The 24,338-nt window shown below is 39.1% G+C and overlaps 1 protein-coding gene and 1 pseudogene across 1 annotated transcript; both read right to left on the bottom strand.

Moving 5' to 3' along the window:
• Nucleotides 1-4,182: 4,182 nt before the first annotated feature.
• On the bottom strand, nt 4,183-5,337 carry LOC126381021 (uncharacterized protein K02A2.6-like). The gene has a single exon (XM_050030580.1). It carries the CDS (start codon nt 5,335-5,337, stop codon nt 4,183-4,185), a length of 1,155 nt encoding a protein of 384 aa, XP_049886537.1.
• Nucleotides 5,338-20,291: 14,954 nt separating this feature from the next.
• LOC126380978 (uncharacterized) lies at nt 20,292-23,772 on the bottom strand (annotated as a pseudogene).
• Between the last annotated feature and the right edge of the window lie 566 nt (nt 23,773-24,338).

Raw genomic sequence — 24,338 nt, 5'->3', positions numbered from 1 at the left:
AGCTCACGCTCTAAATTAGTAGGAGTCCAAGTTACATGATTCTGTAAATTAAAATCACCCAGCACAATAAATTTATCACAGGGGTTAGCCATGATAATATCACTTAATTTATTGGCAAAGTTATTTAACTGTTGACTAATAGAATTACCTAAGTTCTCATCGCATATGTATACTATGCACACATGAATTTTATAGATGACCTTAGGCCTTTTATTTGTAACTGCTAATGACAGCCACAAATCCTCAGCAGAACTACTCCAATCCGGTCTTTCCATAACTGTCAAGTCCCGCCGTACAGCCAACAATACACCTCCACCCTTCTCCTGCTGAGTGCGCTCATAATCACGATCCCGCCGGTAGACGAGGTATCTCGAGTCAAATAACTCCGAACTGTGAATGCTATCTAATAACCAAGTCTCGGACAATGCTATTACATCATAAGAATTCAAGTAAACATTTCTCAAAAACTGACTAGTCTTGGTACGCAGGCCACGTACATTTTGATAGTAAAAATTAAGCCCCGGCATTTTTATATATAGCAATAAAAATATAAAATAAGTAGTAGTACACATTACAAGTAATATGAAGCGACGTAGACATAAATAAAACTTCAACTACGAAGTAGTTAGTAAGTAATAAACCAGTTGCGATATTGAATAGCAGAGTAGGCATAAGTGAACCGGTCGTCCGGTAACGAGCTAACAAAAGGCCCGCACGATTAGCGTCAAGCGACAATGCATATTCATAGAAGGCAATAGCGTTCAATATACGGTAATTGTAATCATCCATATTGCAGTAAAATATCAATTTTATACCCACTTCGACCCAACAACCTACACAGTAGAAGCCACACTCAGTGTTTCCCAAAGATTGCACACCTGCATTCAAACTTAACATAGCGCTTAGACTTATCATAAACAAAAGCAATAATAAAAACAAGGAAATAATAGGTTTGAAGGTTAGACAGGCAATAACTTTGATAGGTCTTTCTCCGTCTTTATATGCAGTATTGCTGATTCGTCGTCTCTTCGCACAAAAATCTTCGAAGTCTTCACCCAAACATACTTGAAACTGTGTTCATCAGCCATCTTCTTGGTCTTAGATAGGAGAGCCTTGTTTTTGACAGTTAGATGGTCGTTGACAAAGATCCTCTGAAACCCTTCCAATCCCAAGTTGGTAGGCATAATTGATTTATTCTTCATAGTCAGCCTAGCGGCAGCTATAAAGTCTTCTTTTACGTACCTATTGTTAAAACACACTATGATAGGCTTAGTATGATTAGGGTCTTTGGTCTGGACGCGCGTAACAAAGTTGATTAAATTTTTGGATATCGGGTATTGGACTTCTCTTCCCACTTTGCAAACAATATCGATCAAATTTTCACCTTTCGTCTGAGGCACTCCTTTAAGTTCGATATTATTTAATCTATCCCATTGCTCCTTCTCATCCTGCACCACAACCAGTTTATCTATTGCAGACTGCATCGATTCCAACTGAACGACTCTAGACTCCACCCTCTCTAAGCGAGTCGCGAAACTATCCACAGCATTGTTAGCCGATGTAACAGCAGCCTTTAAGTTAGCAAAATCATTCTTGAGCTGTTTAACATCATCTATTAATATAGATAATGGAGCAAGTTTGTCCGACAAAAGTTTAATTTCTTTAAGCAGTGTCTCGTAGTTTGCCTCAGGAGATGGTGGAAGAGGAGAAGCTGGAATTTTGCACTTCTGACAACGCCATGTAGCCTTTCTACCCCCCAGTTGACGATAGCCTTTCTCCGTGATGCCGCCACAGTGGAAATGCATCTCTTGGTTGCAAGTGCTGCATAGCGCTCCATCCGTCATCGGGTCTCCGCAAAAACACTTTTTTAATTCAGAGCTCATGATGAACTTTGAGAACCACTTATTTTGTTTGCACTCGAGACCGCACGGAACACGTTCTTGTGGTAAGGCGACAACACCGAGACTGCAATATAAACGTTTCACACTAATATAGCAGCGCCTCCTAGTGAGTTAATATCATAAGACTTATCTTAGACCATGCACCATTCAACTACGAACCCATTGCTTAAAACCGCATTGAAATCGGACAATTCGTTTTAATATTATTGCAATACTATTTTTCACTAATATTGTAGCACCCTCTAGTGAGTTAAAGACGTAATTTTTATTATTTGGGAACATGCAATAAGCTACCACGTACACATTGCCGAAAACAGAATTGTAATCGGACATTTCGTTTTGATTATATTGCAACATTGTTTTGCACTAATATTGTGGCGCCCCTAGTGAGTTACAGCCATGACACCTGTCTAAGAACATGAATTCATCAAACACAAACCCGCTATTGAAAACCGCCTCAAAATCGGATCATTAGTTTAAAAGATAGGTGGTAACATTACTTTGCACAAACGCACACACAAACATCTCTCACCCTAAACGCATATACCTGCTCCGTTCCGTCGTGGGTAATAAATGTAATTAAAATTATACTAACCGTAATTAACAACACTTTGCTTTACTTAATACATAACATACATAAACTGCCTATATACGTCCCACTGCTGGGCACAGGCCTCCCCTCAATCAACCGGAGGGGGTATGGAGCATACTCCATCACGCTGCTCCACTGCGGGTTGGTGGAGGTGTTTTTACGGCTAATAGCCGGGACCAACGGCTTAACGTACCCTCCGAAGCACAGAATCATCTTACTTTTTCGGACAATCAGGTGATTCAAGCCTGAAAAGTCCTTACCAAACAAAGAGGACAGTCTCACAAAGTGATTTCGACAATGTCCCCATCGGGAATCGAACCCGGAACACCAGATCGTGAGCCTAACGCTCTAACCACTAGACCACGGAGGCTGTTTACTTAATACTACCTGATTATTGAGTGATGGGTTCAACTTTATGAATTAAATGAGGATTAATTGGATGAATTTGATTCACTTGACCACACAATCCACGTGCCACTTATAGTCGATCTTGATTTTTCTTTAATCTTCTCTTTAATCTTCGCCAATCACTTCGTATTAATTTATCTACAATTTATTGATTGTGATCTGGGATCTTCTCCGAAATGTGGCTCGAAGGACCATGAATATGCCATCAGGCAAAAAGGCATATCAATGCCTTTTTACTGATTTTTAAGGGATTTAGGTAGCAATGAAACAGCACCGTGTTCGACGTAATTACGTGTAATCAATGGAACCGAAAAAAAAACGCCTGTCAAAAACAATTAACTAATAAAAACTATTGCAAATAAATTGCTATTATAAATTGAAGAGGCGTTTCGGATAATATTTATTCTAAACACTAATATTGTGGCGCCCCCTAGTGAGTTACAGACATGACACTTGTCTAATAACATGAACTCATCAAACACAAACCCGTTATTGAAAACCGCATCAAAATCGGATTATTAGTTTAGAAGATAATTAATAACATTTCTTTGCACAAACGCACACACAAACATCTCTCACCCTAAACGCATATACCTGCTCCGTTCCGTCGTGGGTATAAAAAATATGTGTTTTTATCAATTGTAACAATGCTTGCATGACCTAACCAACCGTTGGTGTTGTGGACGCCAATCTTCAAGAGACAAGTGGACGGGTGTGAGGAAAACTGGCAAGATGAACACGTCGGTGTGGGTGCGACTGGTGCACGGGAGAGAAGTGGTGCTAGTTGGCAGATGGAATTAGGCATCACTCTCTTGCTTCAGTTAAGTTCCACTCAGATCAGGTGGGTTGTCGCGTGGATGAACATCGCATGGGTTGGAGTAATTCTGAGTAGAACTGTCCATGTTGTTCCCTTCATCGTAGGCACTTCAGTGGACTGTGGATCAATCAACAATAGTTACAAAAAAAAAAGAAAAAAAAAAAAAACGATAAATAAAAGACGTAGTCACCACTCAATGTGTATTGCAAGACTGGAGTACCGACATTAATTACAAAAGTGTAAAGAAATACATCTACCTGCTTTCTTAAATATATACCAACACCTCCACCCTTAAAACTACATTACATTAATCAGACCAAGCTGGGTATACAATCACAACTGTTTTTTTTATTGTGTACATATAATTTTATGCTTGTAATGACAATTATAACAATTATGTGACTAACTATGAAATGCCACTTAGGTATAATTACAATTAACTACCCCAGACAATTGAAGGTAACTTAAGCATAATCATCAAAACCATATCTAACAGGAGGCCTAACCACTCTTCGTGGTCGGCTTACACAAGTCCTGTTCTCCGACACACTGGGTGGTGTTTGAGAGCTTAATGTCGTAGCCGATGCCGCCTGCGTGGCGGCCGGTGACACCGGTGTCGTCAATTCTGCAAGCTCCTCCAGGCCCTCCTCCGGTTCGTCTTTTTCCTCAACGGGTATTATCAACGAACTAGATCGTCGAACGGTAGGTATTTGCGGTGTACGTATATCTAAGGTTACATCAGACACCCTACGCCTTAATTGGCCGATATGCCTATGTACCTCGAGTCCATTATCGCATTTGACGGAGTAATCAGTATTCCCTAATTTGTCTATGACCTTACCCGAGAGCCACTTGTCCGCGGAGCGGTAGTCGCGGCACCACACACTCTCGCCCGCCGCGAGCTGGCGGTGCCTGCGACTGTCGTCCCCCGCGTCTGCCTCACTCCTCCGCCGCTGAATTTCCCTCGCCCGACTGGATCTATCAGGCTTCAATTTATCTAAACGCATTCTAAGACTTCTTCCTAGTAATATTCTAGCCGGGCTGTCCCCCGTTGTGTAATGTTCAGTATTCCTATATGCTATCAAAAACCTACTTAAAGCCGTTTCAACATAAAGTTTTTGTTTAAGAGCTTTTTTAATTGTGCGTTTACAAATTTTGACTGCGTTTTCCGCCGCACCATTTGACGCTGGGTGGTAAGGCGCGGAGAAAATATGATCTACGCCATTTTTTTTTAAGAAAGTTTCAAATTCAGTACTTGCAAAGGGTGGTCCGTTATCACTAACAATTTGTTTAGGCAATCCGAACCTAGCCCACATCTTCCGCAGCTCCGCTGTCACCGCCCCCGCTGTAGTACCTTTCATTTGAATGGCCTCAATCCATTTTGAACAAGCGTCCACCACGATTAAATATGTCATGCCTGAGATTGGACCTAAGAAGTCAACATGTAACCTTGACCAAGGGCGGTCAGGCCAGGGCCACGGACAGGGCGCATGCGCAGGCGGCGCGGTGGCCACGCTGGCGCACACGGCACACGCGCGGCACGCCGCCTCCAGCGCCTCGTCCACTCCCGGCCACCACACGTAGCTCCTGGCCAACGCCTTTGTTTTCACGATCCCCATATGGGACTCATGTAACTCCCCGATTACTTTAGCCCTACAAGACGGCGGAACGACGACTCGGTGCCCCCATAAGATACAACCTAACTCGCAATATAATTCTTCCTTCCTATTGAAGTAAGGTTTTAATTCCCTAATGTCTACATCCGTAGGCCAACCATCCATTATATAACTTGTTACCCTACTCAATATCGGATCAGAAGCTGTTTATTTTTTTAATATTTTAGAATCTAATAAGAGAGCTTCAGTCGCAAAATGTAAGTATGTTTGTTCAGGCAATGCCTCCTCGGCGGCGATAGCCTCCTCCTTGTGGGTTCTAATCATATGCGACAGGGCGTCCGCTGTATTTTTGTCAGTGCACACGTATTCGATTTTGAAATCATATGCTGAAAGTTTAATGGCCCATCTCTGAAGACGACTCGCGGCCGTGGATGGAATTCCCGTATTAGGTCCGAAAATAGTCACTAAGGGTTTATGATCAGTGCGGAGTATAAATTGTCTACCATACAAGTACTGGTGAAACTTATCAACTGCAAATATAATCACTAATGCTTCTTTGTGAATTTGACTGTAATTCTTTTCGGCCGTAGTCAACGCTCGCGAGGCATATGCCACCACTTTCTCGCCACCGGCAGCGTCCGCGCCGGGCTGCGCCAGCACCGCGCCCAGCCCGCGTGCGCTCGCGTCGCATGTCACTATCACCGGTCGCGACCCGTCATAGTGGACCAACACGTTCGCACTACATAATACATCTTTCACCCGTATAAAGCAATCATTATGAACTTTCTCCCAAGTATACTGCATGCCCTTTTTAAGCAAGTTATAAAGTGGCCCTAGATAGGACGATAAGTTTCTTACAAATTTCCCGTAAAAGTTTACCATACCTAGAAATGATTTTAATTCGGACGCACTGCGTGGTGGAGACATTTCGACAATAGGTTTAACTTTATCCGGGTTAACCCGTACGCCATTCCTATCTACAATAAAACCTAAGTACTGTACTTGTTCCGATAAAAACTCACATTTATTCTTTTTAATCTTCATACCGTTACTTTCTAATATGTTTAAAACTCGTTCCACAGTCTTCAAATGACTTTGAATATCTTTACTTTTAATCAAAATATTATCAAAAAAAATGACTACATCAGGTATTTCCTTCAACAGGGTTTCCATAAACTTTTGGAAGATACCTGGGCTGGAGGCCAGACCGTAGACAAGACGGTTATATTTAAATAAACCTCGATGCGTGTTAATCACAGTATAAGCCCTAGAGGACTCATCAGGTACCAACTGGTTATACGCTTGCGATAGATCTAATTTCGTAAAATATCTATTTCCACTCAGATTACTGAATAAATCCTCCATTTTGGGGACCGGGTACCTATCGCTACCTAATAAAACGCGATTAAGGGTCACCTTGTAATCCGCACATATACGTATACCGCCATCCGCTTTACTTGCTATCACCAGAGGAGTGGCCCAGTCGGAGTGATCCACAGGCTCCACGACGCCGGCGCACTGTGGAATATTTGGGTGTGTTTCGGATCAAAAATCTGTAGCTCCGTCAATTTTAAAGATAGAGCGATGTAATTTTGCACTAATATAAAGGAATATATAAAAATTCATATAAGTAACGTTTGGTGAATTGAAATTACGCGTAATTTTTTTTATTAAATAAAGAAAACTCACAATCGTTTAAAATGCTATATATTTATTGAAATTTATATTTTTAGTTATATTATCTTACCTGTATTTCTTAACACTAATTACTCAATTAACATAACTTATCATATTAATGATAAAATAAAATAAAAAATGGTACAGTACCTATAGCTATACATTATGCTAAACATAGGAATGAATCAAAATTTTCTTAATATTATTAATTTAACTAGCTATGTAATAGGGTTTCTTGTTAGGTTCATTGCTTCTTCATCTGTAAGCATTTTGATTATTTTTGCGTTATCAAAGTGATTCAAAACGAAAAGCTTTTCAGAATCCAGCCAATTTGTGTTATTTTTTAAAAATATATTATTATTGCGTGTTGCTTCTTTCCAGCGTCTATTAAACGCAGGGATGATAGTCTGTTGAATTTTACCAATTATAAAACATATATTGTCTTCTGATACTTGTTTTTCCTCCAAATATGTCGAAAGTGCCGCAGTCGTTTTACCGCCTTCTATATAAGATTCTATTAATTCACGTTTACTACAGTTAAAAGTAGACATTTTGAAGAGTAAAATAGCCGTACTATACGAAAATACCACTGAAATTGTAATGGAAACATATTTTGTTACCTCCCTTTATATATTGTTTCAGAATGTGTGCATTAATTCAGATATCTATTTTCTCACGGAAAATGACACCAAAATGATAAAAACTTAACAATATAAAATAATCAATAAGTATTGTTAAATCAAGTCAACCACGAAACCGCAATTGATAGCAATTTCCGTTCCCTGACTAGGATTCGATTTTATCTCATATCTCCAAAGTTCGCAAAAAATCGCAGCTAATTTTTATATACAGGGTGTTAGGGACATCGTAACGAAAAAAAAAAATGGAACGCCTATTTGATTGTACTAAAAACGATGGTGGATGTTTTTCTTGTCGCAAATGTTTAATTAAGATTTTGAATTTTTACTGTGCCGCAATGTAAGGCGAACAACGCGGCACACAAACGTTAAACCTACGCACGGCTACGTTACGAGTGCGTGCGTGATACGATGTTGTATCTAGGTAGGAGTTTTCATTCTCTTGTATTTAGATGCTTAGTGGTGCAACGTTTAAAAATGTTGAGTTTGTTGAAGTAGAACACCTACTGCCACGATTTTTCACGCACGGTACCTTTCACCTACCTACCAGTTATTAAAACGTTCCTAACTTATTAACAATAAAAACCCTACTCTTGCCTTACCTTAATTGTTATTCCTTCGGATGAAGTACCTAGGTAGGTACCCTAGAACATGTCACGTCACGTAGGTATGCAACATCGCGTTTCCGCGGTAGGTAGGTATCACACGCACTCACAAACACAACACCTTGCTCTTTAATAAACATCAACAATCTTCCATACTTTTGTGCAGTAAATGGTCTATGATCTATCATCATAGTCGACACTACTCATTTACAGAATAAAACAAACACAAAACACTCACAAACACGAAAAAAATATCCTCGAAAAACATCACGCGATTCGGGTCAAGCTTAGTATTCGACTGAGCGGAAGCGCGCGGCGGCGTTAGCGCAAAGCATCAAAGGCGCGCCGACGACGCGCCGGCCGCGGCCGAGTCGAGCCGACGTCTAGACAGAGAGAGAGAAGTATGTTTATGGTGCAAGTGACAGAGAAAGAAATAGTATCTGTTCGTATGCCTACTTTATTGGCGAGCGTTGCCCTTGACCCGTGCGCCGGCTATTCACCTGCGCATAGCTGAAGTTGTAGATACGTTATTATTATTATTATTGATGACATTGATAAAATTTAATAATTAGTATTTTTTATTTTTTTTATTTTAAGTGTGCGTTCTATGCAGCTTAAAACACAATATGGGACTGAAAAAAATCTAATTTTTTTATGAATTTTGCGACAGGAAACTTCACTTGATACCTATCAACTCAAAGAAATACCTAGTATCTGTTCGTAATGCCTACTTTATTGGCGCGCGTTGCCCTTGATCCGTGAGGCTATTCACGTCCGAGTATCCATCAAGACAGATCAAACAAGCCCTAACTCGGAGGTCTTGCGTCCCAGGATCCTTTAATTATGTCTTAGAACCTTCTTGGCCTATGTGGTCCAGTGGTTGAGCGATGGGATGCGGAGGGTCCGGGTTCGTATTCCGGTGGGGACATATCACAAAAATCTGTTTATAAGGCCTTTGGTTGGGACGTTACAGGCTGATCACCTGATTGTCCGAAAGTAAAATGATCCGTGCTTCGGAAGGTACGTTAAGTCGTTGCTCCCGTCTACTAGGTACTTATGTAAGCACGTAGCCGTTACATGAATATTGTACACAGAACAGGATAGGTTTAATTAGTTCTTTACTGATGATTTAACAATGAGATTTAAAACACGAATAACTTAGTATGTACTTAGTACCTCGGTACCAACATGTAACAAGAAAAATAAGATCACTCCTCTCGGACAATTTTTTTCTTTGAACATGCCGAAATTGCCTACGCGGCGGAGTTGCCGAACTATCGATAGGTAGATTATCAATTGTTGAACTTGAAAATTTTCTAAACTATCGAAAGTAGTGATAGTACATTTAGATCGATACTAGCGATAGTACCGATAGGTCTTGCTTTGTAACAATAATGGGTATTGATCTAAAAGATCTATCGATAGGTACCTACTATTGGTTTTTTTTTAACTAGGTATCGATAGAATATCGATAGGCAACACTCTGGCGGAGTGTCCGCCCAATTCTAGACGCGATCTCGCTCGATTTTTGTGTAGCGAGGTTTTGCGTAGGTACTTACATACTAAGTTGGTGGATGGTTGACATAGTAGGTAACTAATTATGTAATCTGTGGTGGTTGTGTTAGTTGGTTGTTAGTTATTCTAATGACAACAAAGAATACAATTATTTACTGTTTCAACTGTTTTAGGTAGATAATGGCCCCGATTCCTATGAGTAAATGAATGAATAACCCGGTCGAACCAAAAAGGTATCTCGCTGGTATGCAAACCGTTTGACGTGTGCTGTCAACTTAATTCTGTCGGTTGTTTTAGATTTCTGCTTAAAATTGACGTGTATTCCATAATTTTTATGCCTGTTGATTATCCGTCCATTTAAGAATAAGAATAAAATAAATTTATAATTTACGATAGACAGAGAAAGAAATAGGATCGGTTCGTAGTGCCTACTTTGTAGGCCGCGCCACCGCCGCGCCGCCGCCGGCGTGCGGCGCGGGGCGCGCGGAGCGGGGCGTGCGGAGCGGGGCGCGCGGCGCGCGGTGCGTGTGGCCGTTGACCCGTTCGAGCAGCTGTTGTCTCCATTACATCGAACATTTTCGATAATTTGTCATTATTGTTTTTTTTATTGAAATTTGGGTTCTATGCAGCTAAAAGCACAATATGGAATTGAAAATAATTAAAAACAAAACTCAAAATTTCATGAATTTTGCGACGGAAAATTCCACTAGATATTAACTCAGAATCATGGTCTGAATCATCCCTCTCAGTATTCGTTACGATGTCACTAACACCCAGTATGTTGTTGATAAGTAACTAAACTATCAATTAACATTAAATTCAAAGCACCGGTAAGCGCCGGTAAATGTTAAAAGCTTCGACGAAGTTGAAGAAAACCTTTTTTTTCCTCCATTTCTTCTTTAATTTTTTTTACGTACATATTCGTATTAAAAACAATCAATTTAATTTGTTTAAATTTTCCGATAGATAAGCTTTTCAAAAATATATAATACCATATACCTTTCATTTTAAGTTTTAAAACTATCTGACTTTGAAAATCGTCAATGAGGAACTTGATATTTCCCAATTTCATGAACCTTAACTTTACCACATGAAAACAACTACTTTCACCAAATATAATATGAATTACGCTACAGAATATGAATCTTCGACTTTCGAACTATTAAATTACATTGATAGAAGGACCTATTTCAATAAGTGAAAAAATGAATTTTGATACGCGTTTGTTCTACCATATTCCATAGTGCGGCGCACAGCATGGCGTCCAGCTCAGCGTCCACGCGGGGCCGCAGCGTATACGGCACCGGCCGCGCGCGGTGGTACACCGGCTGAGCTCCCTCGCGCACGTGCAGCCGCACGGGGGAGCCGCGGTACCGTCCCAGCGTGCCGTCAAACAATGACTCATGCCTGGAAACAAATTGATTTATTATTTTATTTTTATCAATGTTCTCCGAAGTGATTTTATACAAACTTAGCCTTGGTATTTCAATGTTTAGTTCAGAGAGCCACTGTCGACCTAACAGGGTGGTAGTTCCCCTTCCTATCACATACAAGTCTAAAGTTTACTTTGCATCTTTATAGATTACTTCCACCTTTATGTAACCAAGCGGTCGAACTACTGATCCGTCATAAAACTTTAATCTACAAGATTCTAAAGGCACATTACTATATTTTTCCCGGTACGTATTATCACTTATACAAGACAACGCCGAACCGGTATCCACCTCCATCTCTAATAATGAATTATTCACCAATAATGTCATACATACCGGTTTGTATTTAGCTAACGACATTTGGTAAATAGGTTCATCGTCGTCGTTATCGCTCGTCTCATTCCCCGGCCGCTCGCCTCGATTGTCCTGATCAGCTGACGGCGCGCGCGGCGCTGCCTGGCTGAGGCAGTAGGTACCGGCGCCGCCGCCGCGGGCCGGGGCCGCGCGCCTCGCCCCGCGCCCTGCGCCGCGTCCGCCGCGACCGCCCCGCGCCCCGCGGGGATAATTACTGGCTGTTCCCGCCATATCGAGTCTTGCATTTTTCTCCGGACACATTCTTCTAAGGTGACCTATTTTCCGACAATGGCTGCATTCGAAGTTTCGATACTTACAGCTGTCTGTCTTATGCCAATTATCGCCGCATGCCATACACTTATGGTTTGTATAGATTTGATGTATCTGTGACGAATATGTAGATGTACAAGCCGCATCCCGATCGACTGCGCCCGCGTTTTTCTCCGCCGCTTCGAGTGTTGTTGCCAGTTTTACCGCCTTGGTGTATGTAATGCTATCGTCCTCTGCAAAAAATCTTTGCCGCGTAGACTCGCTCATTATTCCACACACAAATTGATCGCGTAGATTTTCTTCCAATCCTGAGCTGAAGTCACAGGATTTAGCCAGCTTCTTCAACTCGGCCACGTAATCCGCGATTGTTTCTCCATCTACCTGCCGACGCTGGCGAAATCTGTATCGCTCAGCCAAAACAGACGGCTTTGGCTGAAGGTGGTTCTTCATAAGTCCTACCGCTTCTTTATATGTCAACGTCGAAGGCTGCTTAGGACTTGCTAAAGTTGACAATAGCTGGTAAGCCTCTTCTCCCATTACAGCGATTAACGTGGGTAACTTGATATCGTCCGCTATTTTATTCGCTAAAAATACATATCGAGTCGCTCACAGTACACAGTCCAGTTACCATTTCTAGTGTCAAACTCCTGTATCTGCCCCACAGTCATTTTTAACTTAATGCACGCAATTGTTCGTCCAAAAAAAAACACACACCCCGTTCGCCACTGATAAATAAAAGACGTAGTCACCACTCAATGTGTATTGCAAGACTGGAGTACCGACATTAATTACAAAAGTGTAAAGAAATACATCTACCTGCTTTCTTAAATATATACCACGTGAGTTGGCTGTCAAACCGATATGACGTGCCAGCCGAATCTAGCGACCAGGTATGCAGGGGGGGAGGTATCCTGTGAAGTAATCATATCAGCAAAGGTGAAAATGTCGATTGGGAGTGAAATGGAGGGAGAAGGGGAGCTGCAGTCAGCGGTCACGATCTTGCTGTAAATAGACTACATGCTCAGTTTACGTGTAGTTGTAACTGTTCGAAGTTAATTGAAAACGATCGATATGCAAATTCCTGTTTAATGAAACAAGTAATAAATGAACAGGCAGGTTTGTTTTTTCGGTGTTTAAATGCTAAAGACTGTTGTTTGTTTATTGATTAGCAGTGGTATGATGGATTCTTGGATACTGATGAATGCTAATAAGCTAAGTATTTAAAACAAAATCACATTCAGAAGCACTAAAAACACATTAAATTAAAGAACGAAATAATACCTTATGAAATGTTATTTAATATAATATAAAGGATGGAAAGAAGAAATGACAAGAATTCTATTTAGCGTGACATGGCTCTAACCAGTTCAACTGGAAAACATAAAACCATGTAATCCCTAAGTTTTTGTTTAGCTCATGCATACACGATATTATGTTTTTTGAGGAACCGTCTCATGCGAAACAGTGTTCTATTGAAAAGTATTGTAAGAAGAAATGCAAAAAACACCATTTAGCGTGACATAGCTCTAACCAGATCCACTGGAAAACATAAAACCATATAAAACCTAAGTTTTTGTTTAGCTCATACACGATATTATGTTTTTTGAAGAACCGTCTCATGCCAAACAGTGTTCTATTGAAAAGTATTGTAAGAAGAAATGCAAAAAACACCATTTATCGTGACATAGCTCTAACCAGATCCACTGGAAAACATAAAACCATGTAAAACCCTAAGTTTTTGTTTAGCTCATACACGATATTGTTTTTTGAGCAACCGCCTCATGCGAAACAGTGTTCTATTGAAAAGTATTGTAAGAAGAAATGCAAAAAACACCATTTAGCGTGACATAGCTCTAACCAGATCCACTGGAAAACATAAAACCATGTAAAACCTAAGTTTTTGTTTAGCTCATACACGATATTATATTTTTTGAGGAACCGTCTCATGCGAAACAGTGTTCTATTGAAAAGTATTGTAAGAAGAAATGCAAAAAACACCATTTATCGTGAAATGGCTCTAACCAGATCCACTGGAAAACATAAAACCATGTAAAACCCTAAGTTTTTGTTTAGCTCATACACGATATTATGTTTTTTGAGGAACTGTTTTATGCCAAACAGTGTTCTATTGAAAAGTATTGTAAGAAGAAATGCAAAAAACACCATTTAGCGTGACATAGCTCAAACCAGATCCACTGGAAAACATAAAACCATGTAAAACCTTAATTTTTTGTTTAGCTCATACACGATATTATGTTTTTTGAGGAACCGTCTCATGCGAAACAGTGTTCTATTGAAAAGTATTGTAAGAAGAAATGCAAAGAACACCATTTAGCGTGACATAGCTCTAACCAGATCCACTGGAAAACATAAAACCATGTAATCCCTAAGTTTTTATTCTGCACTTACTATGTGTATTATATTATATATTATTGTATATTCATGGTAAGTTGGATTTACTGTAGGTGTATGCAAATTAATAACAAGCATATTTTTTTGTTATTTGCGTCATTAGAAGTAAATAAATAACGAATGTAGACTTTAAAAAAACTATTATCTTAAAATATTACGTAGGTAGTTTGTTGGTTATGACTGTACACATATGAATTAAACTATTTGCAGTTACTTTCATTTCTAATAACATTTGGTGTATTTGGTATCATTTAAAACTAAACAATTTTACCAGAATATATAAAATATGACTCGCTTTCTATTTTTTTAACTAATGGTGTTTTCTTTTACCTTTCAATTTTTAAATATTTTTTTTTGTTTTAGCCATATTTTATTTGAAAATTTGAATATCAAAGTTTCACGTTGTTAGGTAGTGCTTTCTTCTCCAATTATTGTTTTTCCAAGTAGCAGGTATTTTCTAGCAATTTCACTTTATTTAGCCTGTATACATGTATTAATTACTTTATGTATGTTTTTGTATCGATGAGTGATCATTCTTCTGTCAATACTGGTGAGACCCGCTTGTGGGAGGCCAGAAATTAACATGATCAAATTTGTTTTTGAATTTGCTTAGAATGGTATAGAACATTAATTGCTGATTATAGGCTTAATTATTTTTACATACACCATTAAAGGTAAAGCATGGTCGTACTTAATATCCTCCTGCGGCTTAGATTTTCAAACACAATAGCGAAACAATGGGATTTGGTTGAAGGACTTTTTTCATGTTTAGCCCATCTGACAGTCGTCATATTTACCCATGTTTATGAATGAAATTGTTCGCACTGCCGGATACAGGTAATTACTGACCTATTTTATTGCACAACACAATAAATAATGTTCTAAATAACACTTTTCATTTATATATTTGTAGCCACAAATCTGTGCAATTGATGATGCGTCTTTGCTGACACAATGACGATGACGATTCATACACCATTGAATGCTAATGTATAATATACTGTATCTATAGCGTTTATGTGTACTCATTAATCGATTTCCAGCTTGGCAATTGTTTAAGTTTCTGAATCTTTCTTCGAGCAGATATTTGAAGTAATGTTATTTCTTAAAGTTTCCTTGATGATGAGTAAACAGGCATCCGGATCCGGAGTTTTCTTTCTTCCTTATATTTATTATTTTAAGGCCTTCCTTGTTTTTTGTTCCTTATATTTATATATTTTTTTTGTTTGTTTACTTAATTCTAACTTAAGTTACTAATATACGCTAGTATAAAATACTCTTTAGTACAATTTTAAAGCAAATTATAATTTTTTACTCATCAATATAATTTGCAAATGCTAAATACATTAAAATGTATACACTACACATTACACAAATTTAATCGGTTATAAAAACTTATTTTTCATTATACATTTATTTTCCTAAATTAATGCATGAAAATATCAAGGCGTTTGTGTTATAAAATAGCTACTCCAACTTACCATGAATTTCGTATTTTTTTTTTTATTATTATAGTAAATATATTTTGCTTACTGCTTAGTGAATGATAAAAAAATAAGTGACTAAAATGACAAAGATAAATTTTACTTAATGTAAGTTAGGTATTGGGTAAAATGCTTTCGAATGATGATTTGTTTAAATATACTCGTAGAGGTATAATTACTGCATAACTTATTGCTTTAAGTTGAGAAAGTAGCACTTAGGAGAAAAATGTATCAATAAACATCATTGGTGTCTTCATCGAAATATTTTAGTATTAATTTATTGTTTATATACGCACTTAAATTTGGTAACAAAATCATTTGTATAGCGTTAGCGTTATAAAGTAAAAAATGAACATCAATAAATCATACGTTTGCTTACAAAAAATAAACAGTTTTAGCGCTTAAACACTGTAACAGAATTCTTTTAAAAATAACTTCGAACAATTACCGCTTTAATACACCTAAACTAAACATTGTCCACGTACAGCGAGATCCTGAATACTGATTACGTACTCCCTCCTTTCCAGTCCTAAGCGACATTCAAACCTTCACGGACACGATCATTCCACAGGATACGTCCATCCCTTGTATCCCAGATCGCAAGAATCGGCTAGCACGGCATAGCAGCTTGACAGCTAAAACTCACGCAACCATTGTTGAACGACCTACAAAATCCACCGAAAATGCCTACGACGATGGGAACAACACCGACAGTTCTACTCCGGATCATTCCAACCTGCGACATTCATCCATATGACAGCTTACTTGATCTGAGTGGAACTCAGCTAAAGCAATCGAGTGATACCTGCCTCCATCTTCCAGCCAGCTCCACTTCACTCTCATGCACCGGTCGCACCCGCAGCCTAGTGTTCATCCTGCCAGTTCACTTCACGCCCGTTCTCTCGTCCCCTAAAGATGAGCCTCCACAGCGTTAACGGCTGGGAAGGGCATGCACACATTGCCAATTGATTAACACACATTTTAATTCAGTGATTGTGACTAATGAAATGGTAAACCTAGCTTTGAAATTCAATGTAACCATCATCAAATCGAGTGCAAGCTTGTTAAAGTCAGTTCTATCGTTAAATTATACGAAAAGAAGAAAAAACAAGATAGAATGAATATAAATAATAATAAATAATTCGCAATATACGATAATTTCAGCACATGATTTAACCGATCTAAAAAAACCCAACAAGCTTAATAACAGAGATGAACTGTTCAGTCTTTTCAAGAAATGCCACCCTAAATAAAGTTACGTTAAACTTAAAAGTTCTGATATGATAACGTTATTCGAGAAAGGTTGGTCATTTTCGATTCGGTGCCTGGGTAGTAGTACTTTTATGTCACGTCTTTCGCGAACGCGACCTAAAGCTACATACAATTGACCGTGACTAAACATATCAGATCTAAGATCGACCCCAACGCCCCAAATAAAAAAGGATTATTTAGAATACATACATACATCAATTCATGCTTACATTTCCTAACGGGTTGGACAGAAACAAATATAATGATCAGAAGGATGTAAACAAAAAATGTGGGTTCCGTCACATTCCCAGTACATTTAGCATGCCATGATATTCGTGGAAACTGAGATAAAGCAGTAAAGAGCTTGTAAAAGAAGTTTTTTAGTCCACCTTTTGTTACTGCTAACTGGTGATTTTGTTTGGTTCACATCATAAAGTATTTTGAAATAATCTAAAGGAATAAACCAACAAGTAAGGTATCTACCCAGAGCGGGATCAAGTGTGTTAGTAATTTGACTTGGGCAATAAACTGTTTGGTTGCTGCCATGTTATTTATCCGCTCGCTTGCCCGCCCGGCCTTCGACCTGCGCGCTACTTTGCCCCGTTTGCCGACCGCCGTGAATCAACTTTGCCCGTTCGTTTTCGCTACTTAGCGCGGTGCCGTGCGGCGTGGCTCGAGTTCGACGAAACCATTCATTGTGACTCAACTTGTTATTAGAACCCTGTCAAGTGTTGTTTTCTATGTTTAGAATAAACAAAGCTATTTATTTAAGTGCTTTGTTTATCGATATTTGACTACAGTGTAAAGTTATCATAGGTTGAACACAGAGCTAGTGCGTTTTTGAGCACGATTTGTGTTTGAACGATCATATTTCAAAAATTAAAGCGATAACATAGGGTTTTTTATTTTTCATTACAATATATATACTATAAACATGAGGATAGTAAATAAAAACATACACGTGTTCCTACAAAAATATTTATTTACAGCTCTTTTATTTTGCATAAAAATTTGGCGGCGCAACCGTAATTTTAGACAAACTTTTATCATCACAGATGCGCAAATAATACATCTAGGCCTACAATTTAAGTAGTATAATATAGATTATTTTATATTCTTACGAAATATACAAACATCCAATCGATAGCGTAAGCCATTACTGAAATATGTTAAAATTAATGCTGCAGGTCTCATTCGAACAGTGAAAGCAATGTAGTTTTACAGATTTTTTGTTCTACAAAATAGACAATGTAAAAACAATAATAATTAAACCAAATAGAAAATTTCAAGCCCTTTCTAAAAATATATCACACTTGTGTATTGTACTGTATTACAAAAACATATTCAAGAGTAAACAACAACATTGGCAGCAAATTGGCAGGCTACACCAATATTTAAGGTGCGGTACACACCGACCGAGTGTGATCCGGAAAATATTTTTTCCGGATCCAGAGTTTCGTCGATTTTGTTTGTTGTTGACTGTCTGTGACATCAATCCCAAAACACCGTTAATTATTACTTCCGTAGTTTATGTATTTCAAATTTCGGCATTTTTGTTTTGTAAGAATATGTGCTGTGAAGTTTACAATAAAGATAAATTAAATTAAATTAAATTTTGACTTTTTTGTTTCGATCTTATGTAGATATATTGATTTTATGTAGGGTGCAAAAAAATTAGCTGATCAAACTTCAGGGTGTGATTTCACCCATGAAACTGAACAACTTTCCCCAAGGAACATAAGTCGAAATATGAGAAAAAAATTTGAAAAATTTGACTCAGCAGATGATGCAATTTGTATGGGAGGTCCAAAATTCTTTTCATATTTTGACCTATGCTCCTTGGGGAAAGTTGTTCAGTTTCATGGGTAAGAATCACACCTTGAAGTTTGGTCAGCTAATTTTTTTGCATCCTGTATATTTTGATACGTACTCTGACATAGACTAGGTAGTCGGATCCGGAGTAAACAAAAAAAAAACCAAAAAAGCTTGCACTAAACGGCGGGATTCTGCGCTAGATTAATATGGTATGCCTCGTAGCATCCTATGATACACAGATTAACATTGCAGGTGGTACACCGCCATACCGTCGAGCGCTGCACTTTGGCAGCGTAGCAGAGCTTGCAGCGCTGTTTTTTTGTGTTTTTTCCTGGCATGTGCATATTCCGTATGCATGCCGCTGGTGCTGGTCGTGCCGCCGGTGCTAAAGACCGGGAAGGTGCTGCTGATCTGCTGCTTTGCAGCAGTTGCTTTGCCAACTGCAGGCGGAATTCACGGTAACGAAGAGCGTGAGTGCGGTTGTGGTTGAACATTACAAAAGCATTATGCACTGATACATTTACAAGTCGGCGGAAGAATTTTTTGTACCAGATTATGTTTCTTGATCTCTCAATGGGATAGGCAGACAGCATTTGGTCTTTGTGGTCGATGCCCCCCATTGAGAGATTATAATCAAGTACAACTTGCGGTTTATACCGGTAGTAACCGTATTTTTCAATTCCGCCGACTTGTATGGGATGGAAAGAGGAAATCATTGCCACAACATTTTTGTCCATCCACACAACCACACTCAGGTCCTTTGTCGTACTGAATGCTACCTCACCCTGCTTCATGTTTTTTTTTGTTTTTTTTTTAAGAGTTTCGGGGACAAACTCTCGGTTGAGTCGTAGAGTACCCATCGAATCAGTCTTGTGCTGAACTTTTAGGATCCGAGACAAAAGAGGCGCATTATAAAAATTGTCCATTATTAAAGTATGGCCTTTATCAAAAAGTGGTCTCGTTAAGTTCAGCACAATCTGGGACGTGGCACTCTCCGGCTCGTCAGATTCTTGCCCGCGCTCTTCCGGCTCCCCGTCTTGTACCACATGTGTGTGGCCTTTGCCCGTGTAGACCTCCATCCGCCATAAATATCCAGTCCTGGATTCACATAATTCGTAAGACTTTATACCTACTCGAGCTCTTTTTGTAGCAATTTTTTGCGCAAATGAGAGGCGCCCCTTCCAAAGAAGGAGTGACTCGTCAATTGCTATATTTTGCTCAAGAACGTATAAAGACTTAAATTTTTTGTTTAGGTGCTCAATGATGGGCATGATTTTATCAAGTTTGGTGGACGGCACGGGCAAAGTGGTATTGTCTATAAAATGGAGACAACGTTTGATGATGACGAAACGGTTATAAGTCATTATTTCTTTAAAATTGCCTATTTGGAGTTCTCCAATCGCGGGATACCAATATTCTCTCTCCACATAATCTATAACCAGTGACTGTAACATTAAAACTGCTAAAAACCGTAGGATTTCGTCACTGGTCACGTCTTTCCAACGGCTTAATCTAGAATTTTTCTTGGATGGTATGGTTGACATTATTAGCTGAGCACCGTAGCGGTTGGTTTCGCGCACGATGTGAGCAATAATATCAGCATCCCAAATCTTGAAAAAAACATCTAAGGGAATTAAATCGGCGTTATCAAACGTTGGTCCAGTAGATGGCACAGTAAATGCTTCCCTGACAGACTCAAAATTTTCCGGCTCGCCTCGCCAGTCAAATTGAAGCAAATCCACTTCCGATCCCACCACGTTCCGAAGCTCTTGGTCGGCAGCATTGTCCAGCTCCTGTATCGCCTCATCTAACTCTTGTTCAGCAATACTGTCTAAGTCCATCGGAAAATCACCGATTTGTTTAGGTTTCAAGGAAATATCGATCATACCGACCATAATATCCGCCAACTCATCTTCATCTATTTCGCTGCCTTCGCCAGGCTCTATGAAGTCTCGCTCTATATCGATATCGACGTCTGTTGTAAGTAAGAAAATAAATTATTTTAGGATTTGGTTCACCCTATCATCTTATGGAGGCGATACATGAAATTCAAATAAAACTTTAAGTTACCCATATCGTAATTGCTTCTTCCAGAGCCAGGCGCTGTTTGAGTGCCGGTAGAAGCTGAAACAGTTATAAATTTTTAGAAAGTAAGTTGAAAGGAAAAGAAATATAGGTATTTTTTAAATAATATCATATCAACTAACAAGGTGTAAACCCCAGGAATTCTATCTCAGCTGGCAAGATATTTTGAGGCGATGCAGTACCCTGGATGATCCCCGTTGAGGGCGAAAATTGGATCTTGCGTTTCCTGTCAATAAAAAATTGTAGAAACTGTAAATTTTGTTTATAATTTGTTTTAGAATCGGCAAAAATTAATTTATTACAGAAACAGAATAACCTACTTTGCTTGAGATGGGGTCCCTGCAGAAGGAACGGCCTTTAGGAGGGGAGGGCATATCTCCTCATCCTGGGTGATTTCTGGAAGAAAATATCCGGCAGGTGTGCCCTCGATGTCATCATCCTCATCCTCCTGCTCCGCGGTGGTAACTGGAATAAACAAATAAATAAAGTATTACGTAAGCCGGAGCAAAAACTAACATCTGCTATAAGAAGTTTTAGCCTTACCTGTAAAATGCTGTGGCGGGCTTATAGAGCCGGCAGGTGTGCCTTCGATGTCATCATCCTCATCCTCCTGCTCCGCGGTGATAACTGGAATAAAAAAAATAAATAAAGTATTGCGTAAGCCGGAGCAAAACCTGACATCTGCTATAAGAAGTTTTAGCCTTACCTGTAACATGCTGTGGCGGGCTTATGGAGCCGGCAGGTGTGCCCTCGATGTCATCATCCTCATCCTCCTGCTCCGCGGTGGTAACTGGAATAGAAAAATAAATAAAGTAGTACGTAAGCCGGAGCAAAAACTGTCATCTGCTTTAAGAAGTTTTAGCCTTACCTGTAACATGCTGTGGCGGGCTTATGGAGCCGGCAGGTGTGCCTTCGATGTCATCATCCTCATGCTCCTGCTCCGCGGTGATATCTAGAATTTAACAACGAGGATATTTACTAGAGAGAATGAACACAACATAATATGCCTAACTTTAAACATGATTGAGTTTAACTCTGTTACGAATTCTAGGTTTTGACTCAAATGAGATTTTGACAGATGAATGAAGTACCTACGGAAATATTATTAATAAAGTATTATACATTTACCAATCGGGCGTTGCTGTTGCAATTCCCACGGCTGACGTATACGTGGAGGAGGGACAGTTGGTACCCCAGGTAAAAGTGGGCATGGCCTCCACATCCGCGAGTCTTCACTGCCTCTTCCTTTGCCCTTTCCCTTTCCTCTTCCTCTTCTGTAAATAAATAAAAAAATGTTGACCTGATACCATGCACATGTTCAACCCAAACAAGCTTATGAGCAGTTAAAACATTGAATTTATTTCTAACTTTACTTACTGTGGTTCTGGAGCATCTGGCATTTTAAAATTGCCTACTTGCTTTGCATCGCGTAGCCTGGACAGTTCCTTTTTTTGATTCTCAGACAGCAACTTTTCATGTTTTTTATCCTTATGCCTTGCCATCTTGGCGACTTTCAATTGCTCTGTCAATGAAGTAGGCCTAAAATCCAAAATTTTATGAATGAATGTTACTGGAACAATTATATACAATAAAGTTAATTTATTTAGATTTTACCGTTGTGAAATTCCAGATGGGCCTGGAGAAGGTTCCACTGCTGGCACTTCTACGTTTTCATCTCCAAGACTAAACATAAAAAAATATTTTAGTGAATGTCGGAAGTTTTACTTACAATTAATGATTTAGTTTGAATTTAATATTGCTTACGGTGGAAAAGACAAAGATCGGGCACAGCGTGGCCTACGGCCACCCCTACTACCACTGACACCGTTCCGACCACCACCTCGAGCACCTCCGCGACCTCTCGCCGCTCCCAAGCCCCGACGTGGTCTCATAGCACCCTGACCACTTTGGCTTACAATTTCTGTATCACATGCAATAAAAAACAAAAAACCAAATAGAAGACAAAAAAAAAATAAAAACCAGCAGCAAGCATTTCACATTCACAAGCGGTAAAATTTAATAATATGGTCAATTTCGGACAAGCGTATAGAAAAAAAACCAGTCCGGAACGCACGATTACTCCGTCAGCACCTAACCTTAACTGCATATAAATAAAAAAACATTCAAAAACATTTTAAATAAGCCAAAGTAACGTTAAATATATTTTCCGGATTTCGGTCCCGCGATCTCACGGTGTGCACGTAGCCTTATATGCACCATTAACACTTGTTAGTCAGATTTTAATATTTCTGACTCAAAAATGCTTCTAATTTTAACGTCCCGGCTAGAATTTACATGATCATAACGTTAATAATCATTTTGATAGTATTTAGAATTATAATACAACCCAAATACATCAAAATTGAAGATAAAACTATTACGTTAGCCGGGAAGCGCGCGCCAAAAATATACCGTCAACTTTATCGGGTTCAGAAAAGGACAAATTTTATGTTTCACGCTGAAAACTTTATTTCTACAGTTTAGTAGTTTACTTACCTTGATAATAATAAAAATCCAAGTAAAAATACTCACCGTAAGTATTTAAATTCTTCACAAATCGGCACAACACATAAATCACAGCACTCGCGAACCACACATTCGAAAATGTCAACTTCAACTTTGTTTTTTTTTAATTTTTTTCTAGGAATGGAATACGGTTTTATGGTTTTAGTTGGTTGGAAATTTATCAAAGAAGCAGGATAGATATATATAAACACGCTAATGAACGAGGAAGACGGATATAATTCATAAAACTAGAGAAAGGTCTAGTCGAAAGCGCTTGTAGACCACTAGTCCACACGGGCAATTTAAGCACAGGTAATCTTGTAGACTAGTGGTCTACGGGGCATATTAGGTGCAGAAAGTGTGTAGACTGGTAGTTTACGGAGCAATCAAGCGGCTATACCTGATAACATTTACCTTGCTTTGGAGGCCTTCCTTCAGTGTACTTCTGTAGTTCCATTCCATAGATAGGTACATTACTTTTGTAGTAATTTTAAGTCTTTCAGGTCAAAAGGATAAGAAGAAGCAGGCAGTGCAGCCTGCACTGCGCGCCTGGTAGGAGTCATTACAGTTTTGACACACACAGAGCTAGGTATGTGTTGATGTTACACGTTAATCGTTAATATCACTGGCACTGCATTGTTTCAAGCATCCACCACACGGTCCAGTTGAAAGTAGTGTTTAAGATTGACACAATTAGATTGTCCTCTTAGATAAATGTTTGGATTAACTTTGAAGATGATACTCATGCCAGAGACATCATCATACCAGCTAAGAGTCTTTTGTTTCGATGGGGCCTCCTCGCAGTCTTCTTTCTTTTACTGGTCTTGGGCGGTAAACGACGTAAAACAAATATTTCTCGTTGATCCTTCTATTTGTATATTTAGAAGGTTCTTTATCGCTATTTAAGCTATTTTGAGAGCGGCAAGGTCTTCCTAATGATCTGCAGGTGAAATCAGTGGC

This window comes from Pectinophora gossypiella, unplaced genomic scaffold (assembly GCF_024362695.1).
Source record: "Pectinophora gossypiella unplaced genomic scaffold, ilPecGoss1.1 Pgos_33, whole genome shotgun sequence".
Classification (NCBI taxonomy): Eukaryota; Metazoa; Arthropoda; class Insecta; order Lepidoptera; family Gelechiidae; genus Pectinophora; species Pectinophora gossypiella.
This window is presented reverse-complemented; position numbering and strand designations above follow the sequence as displayed.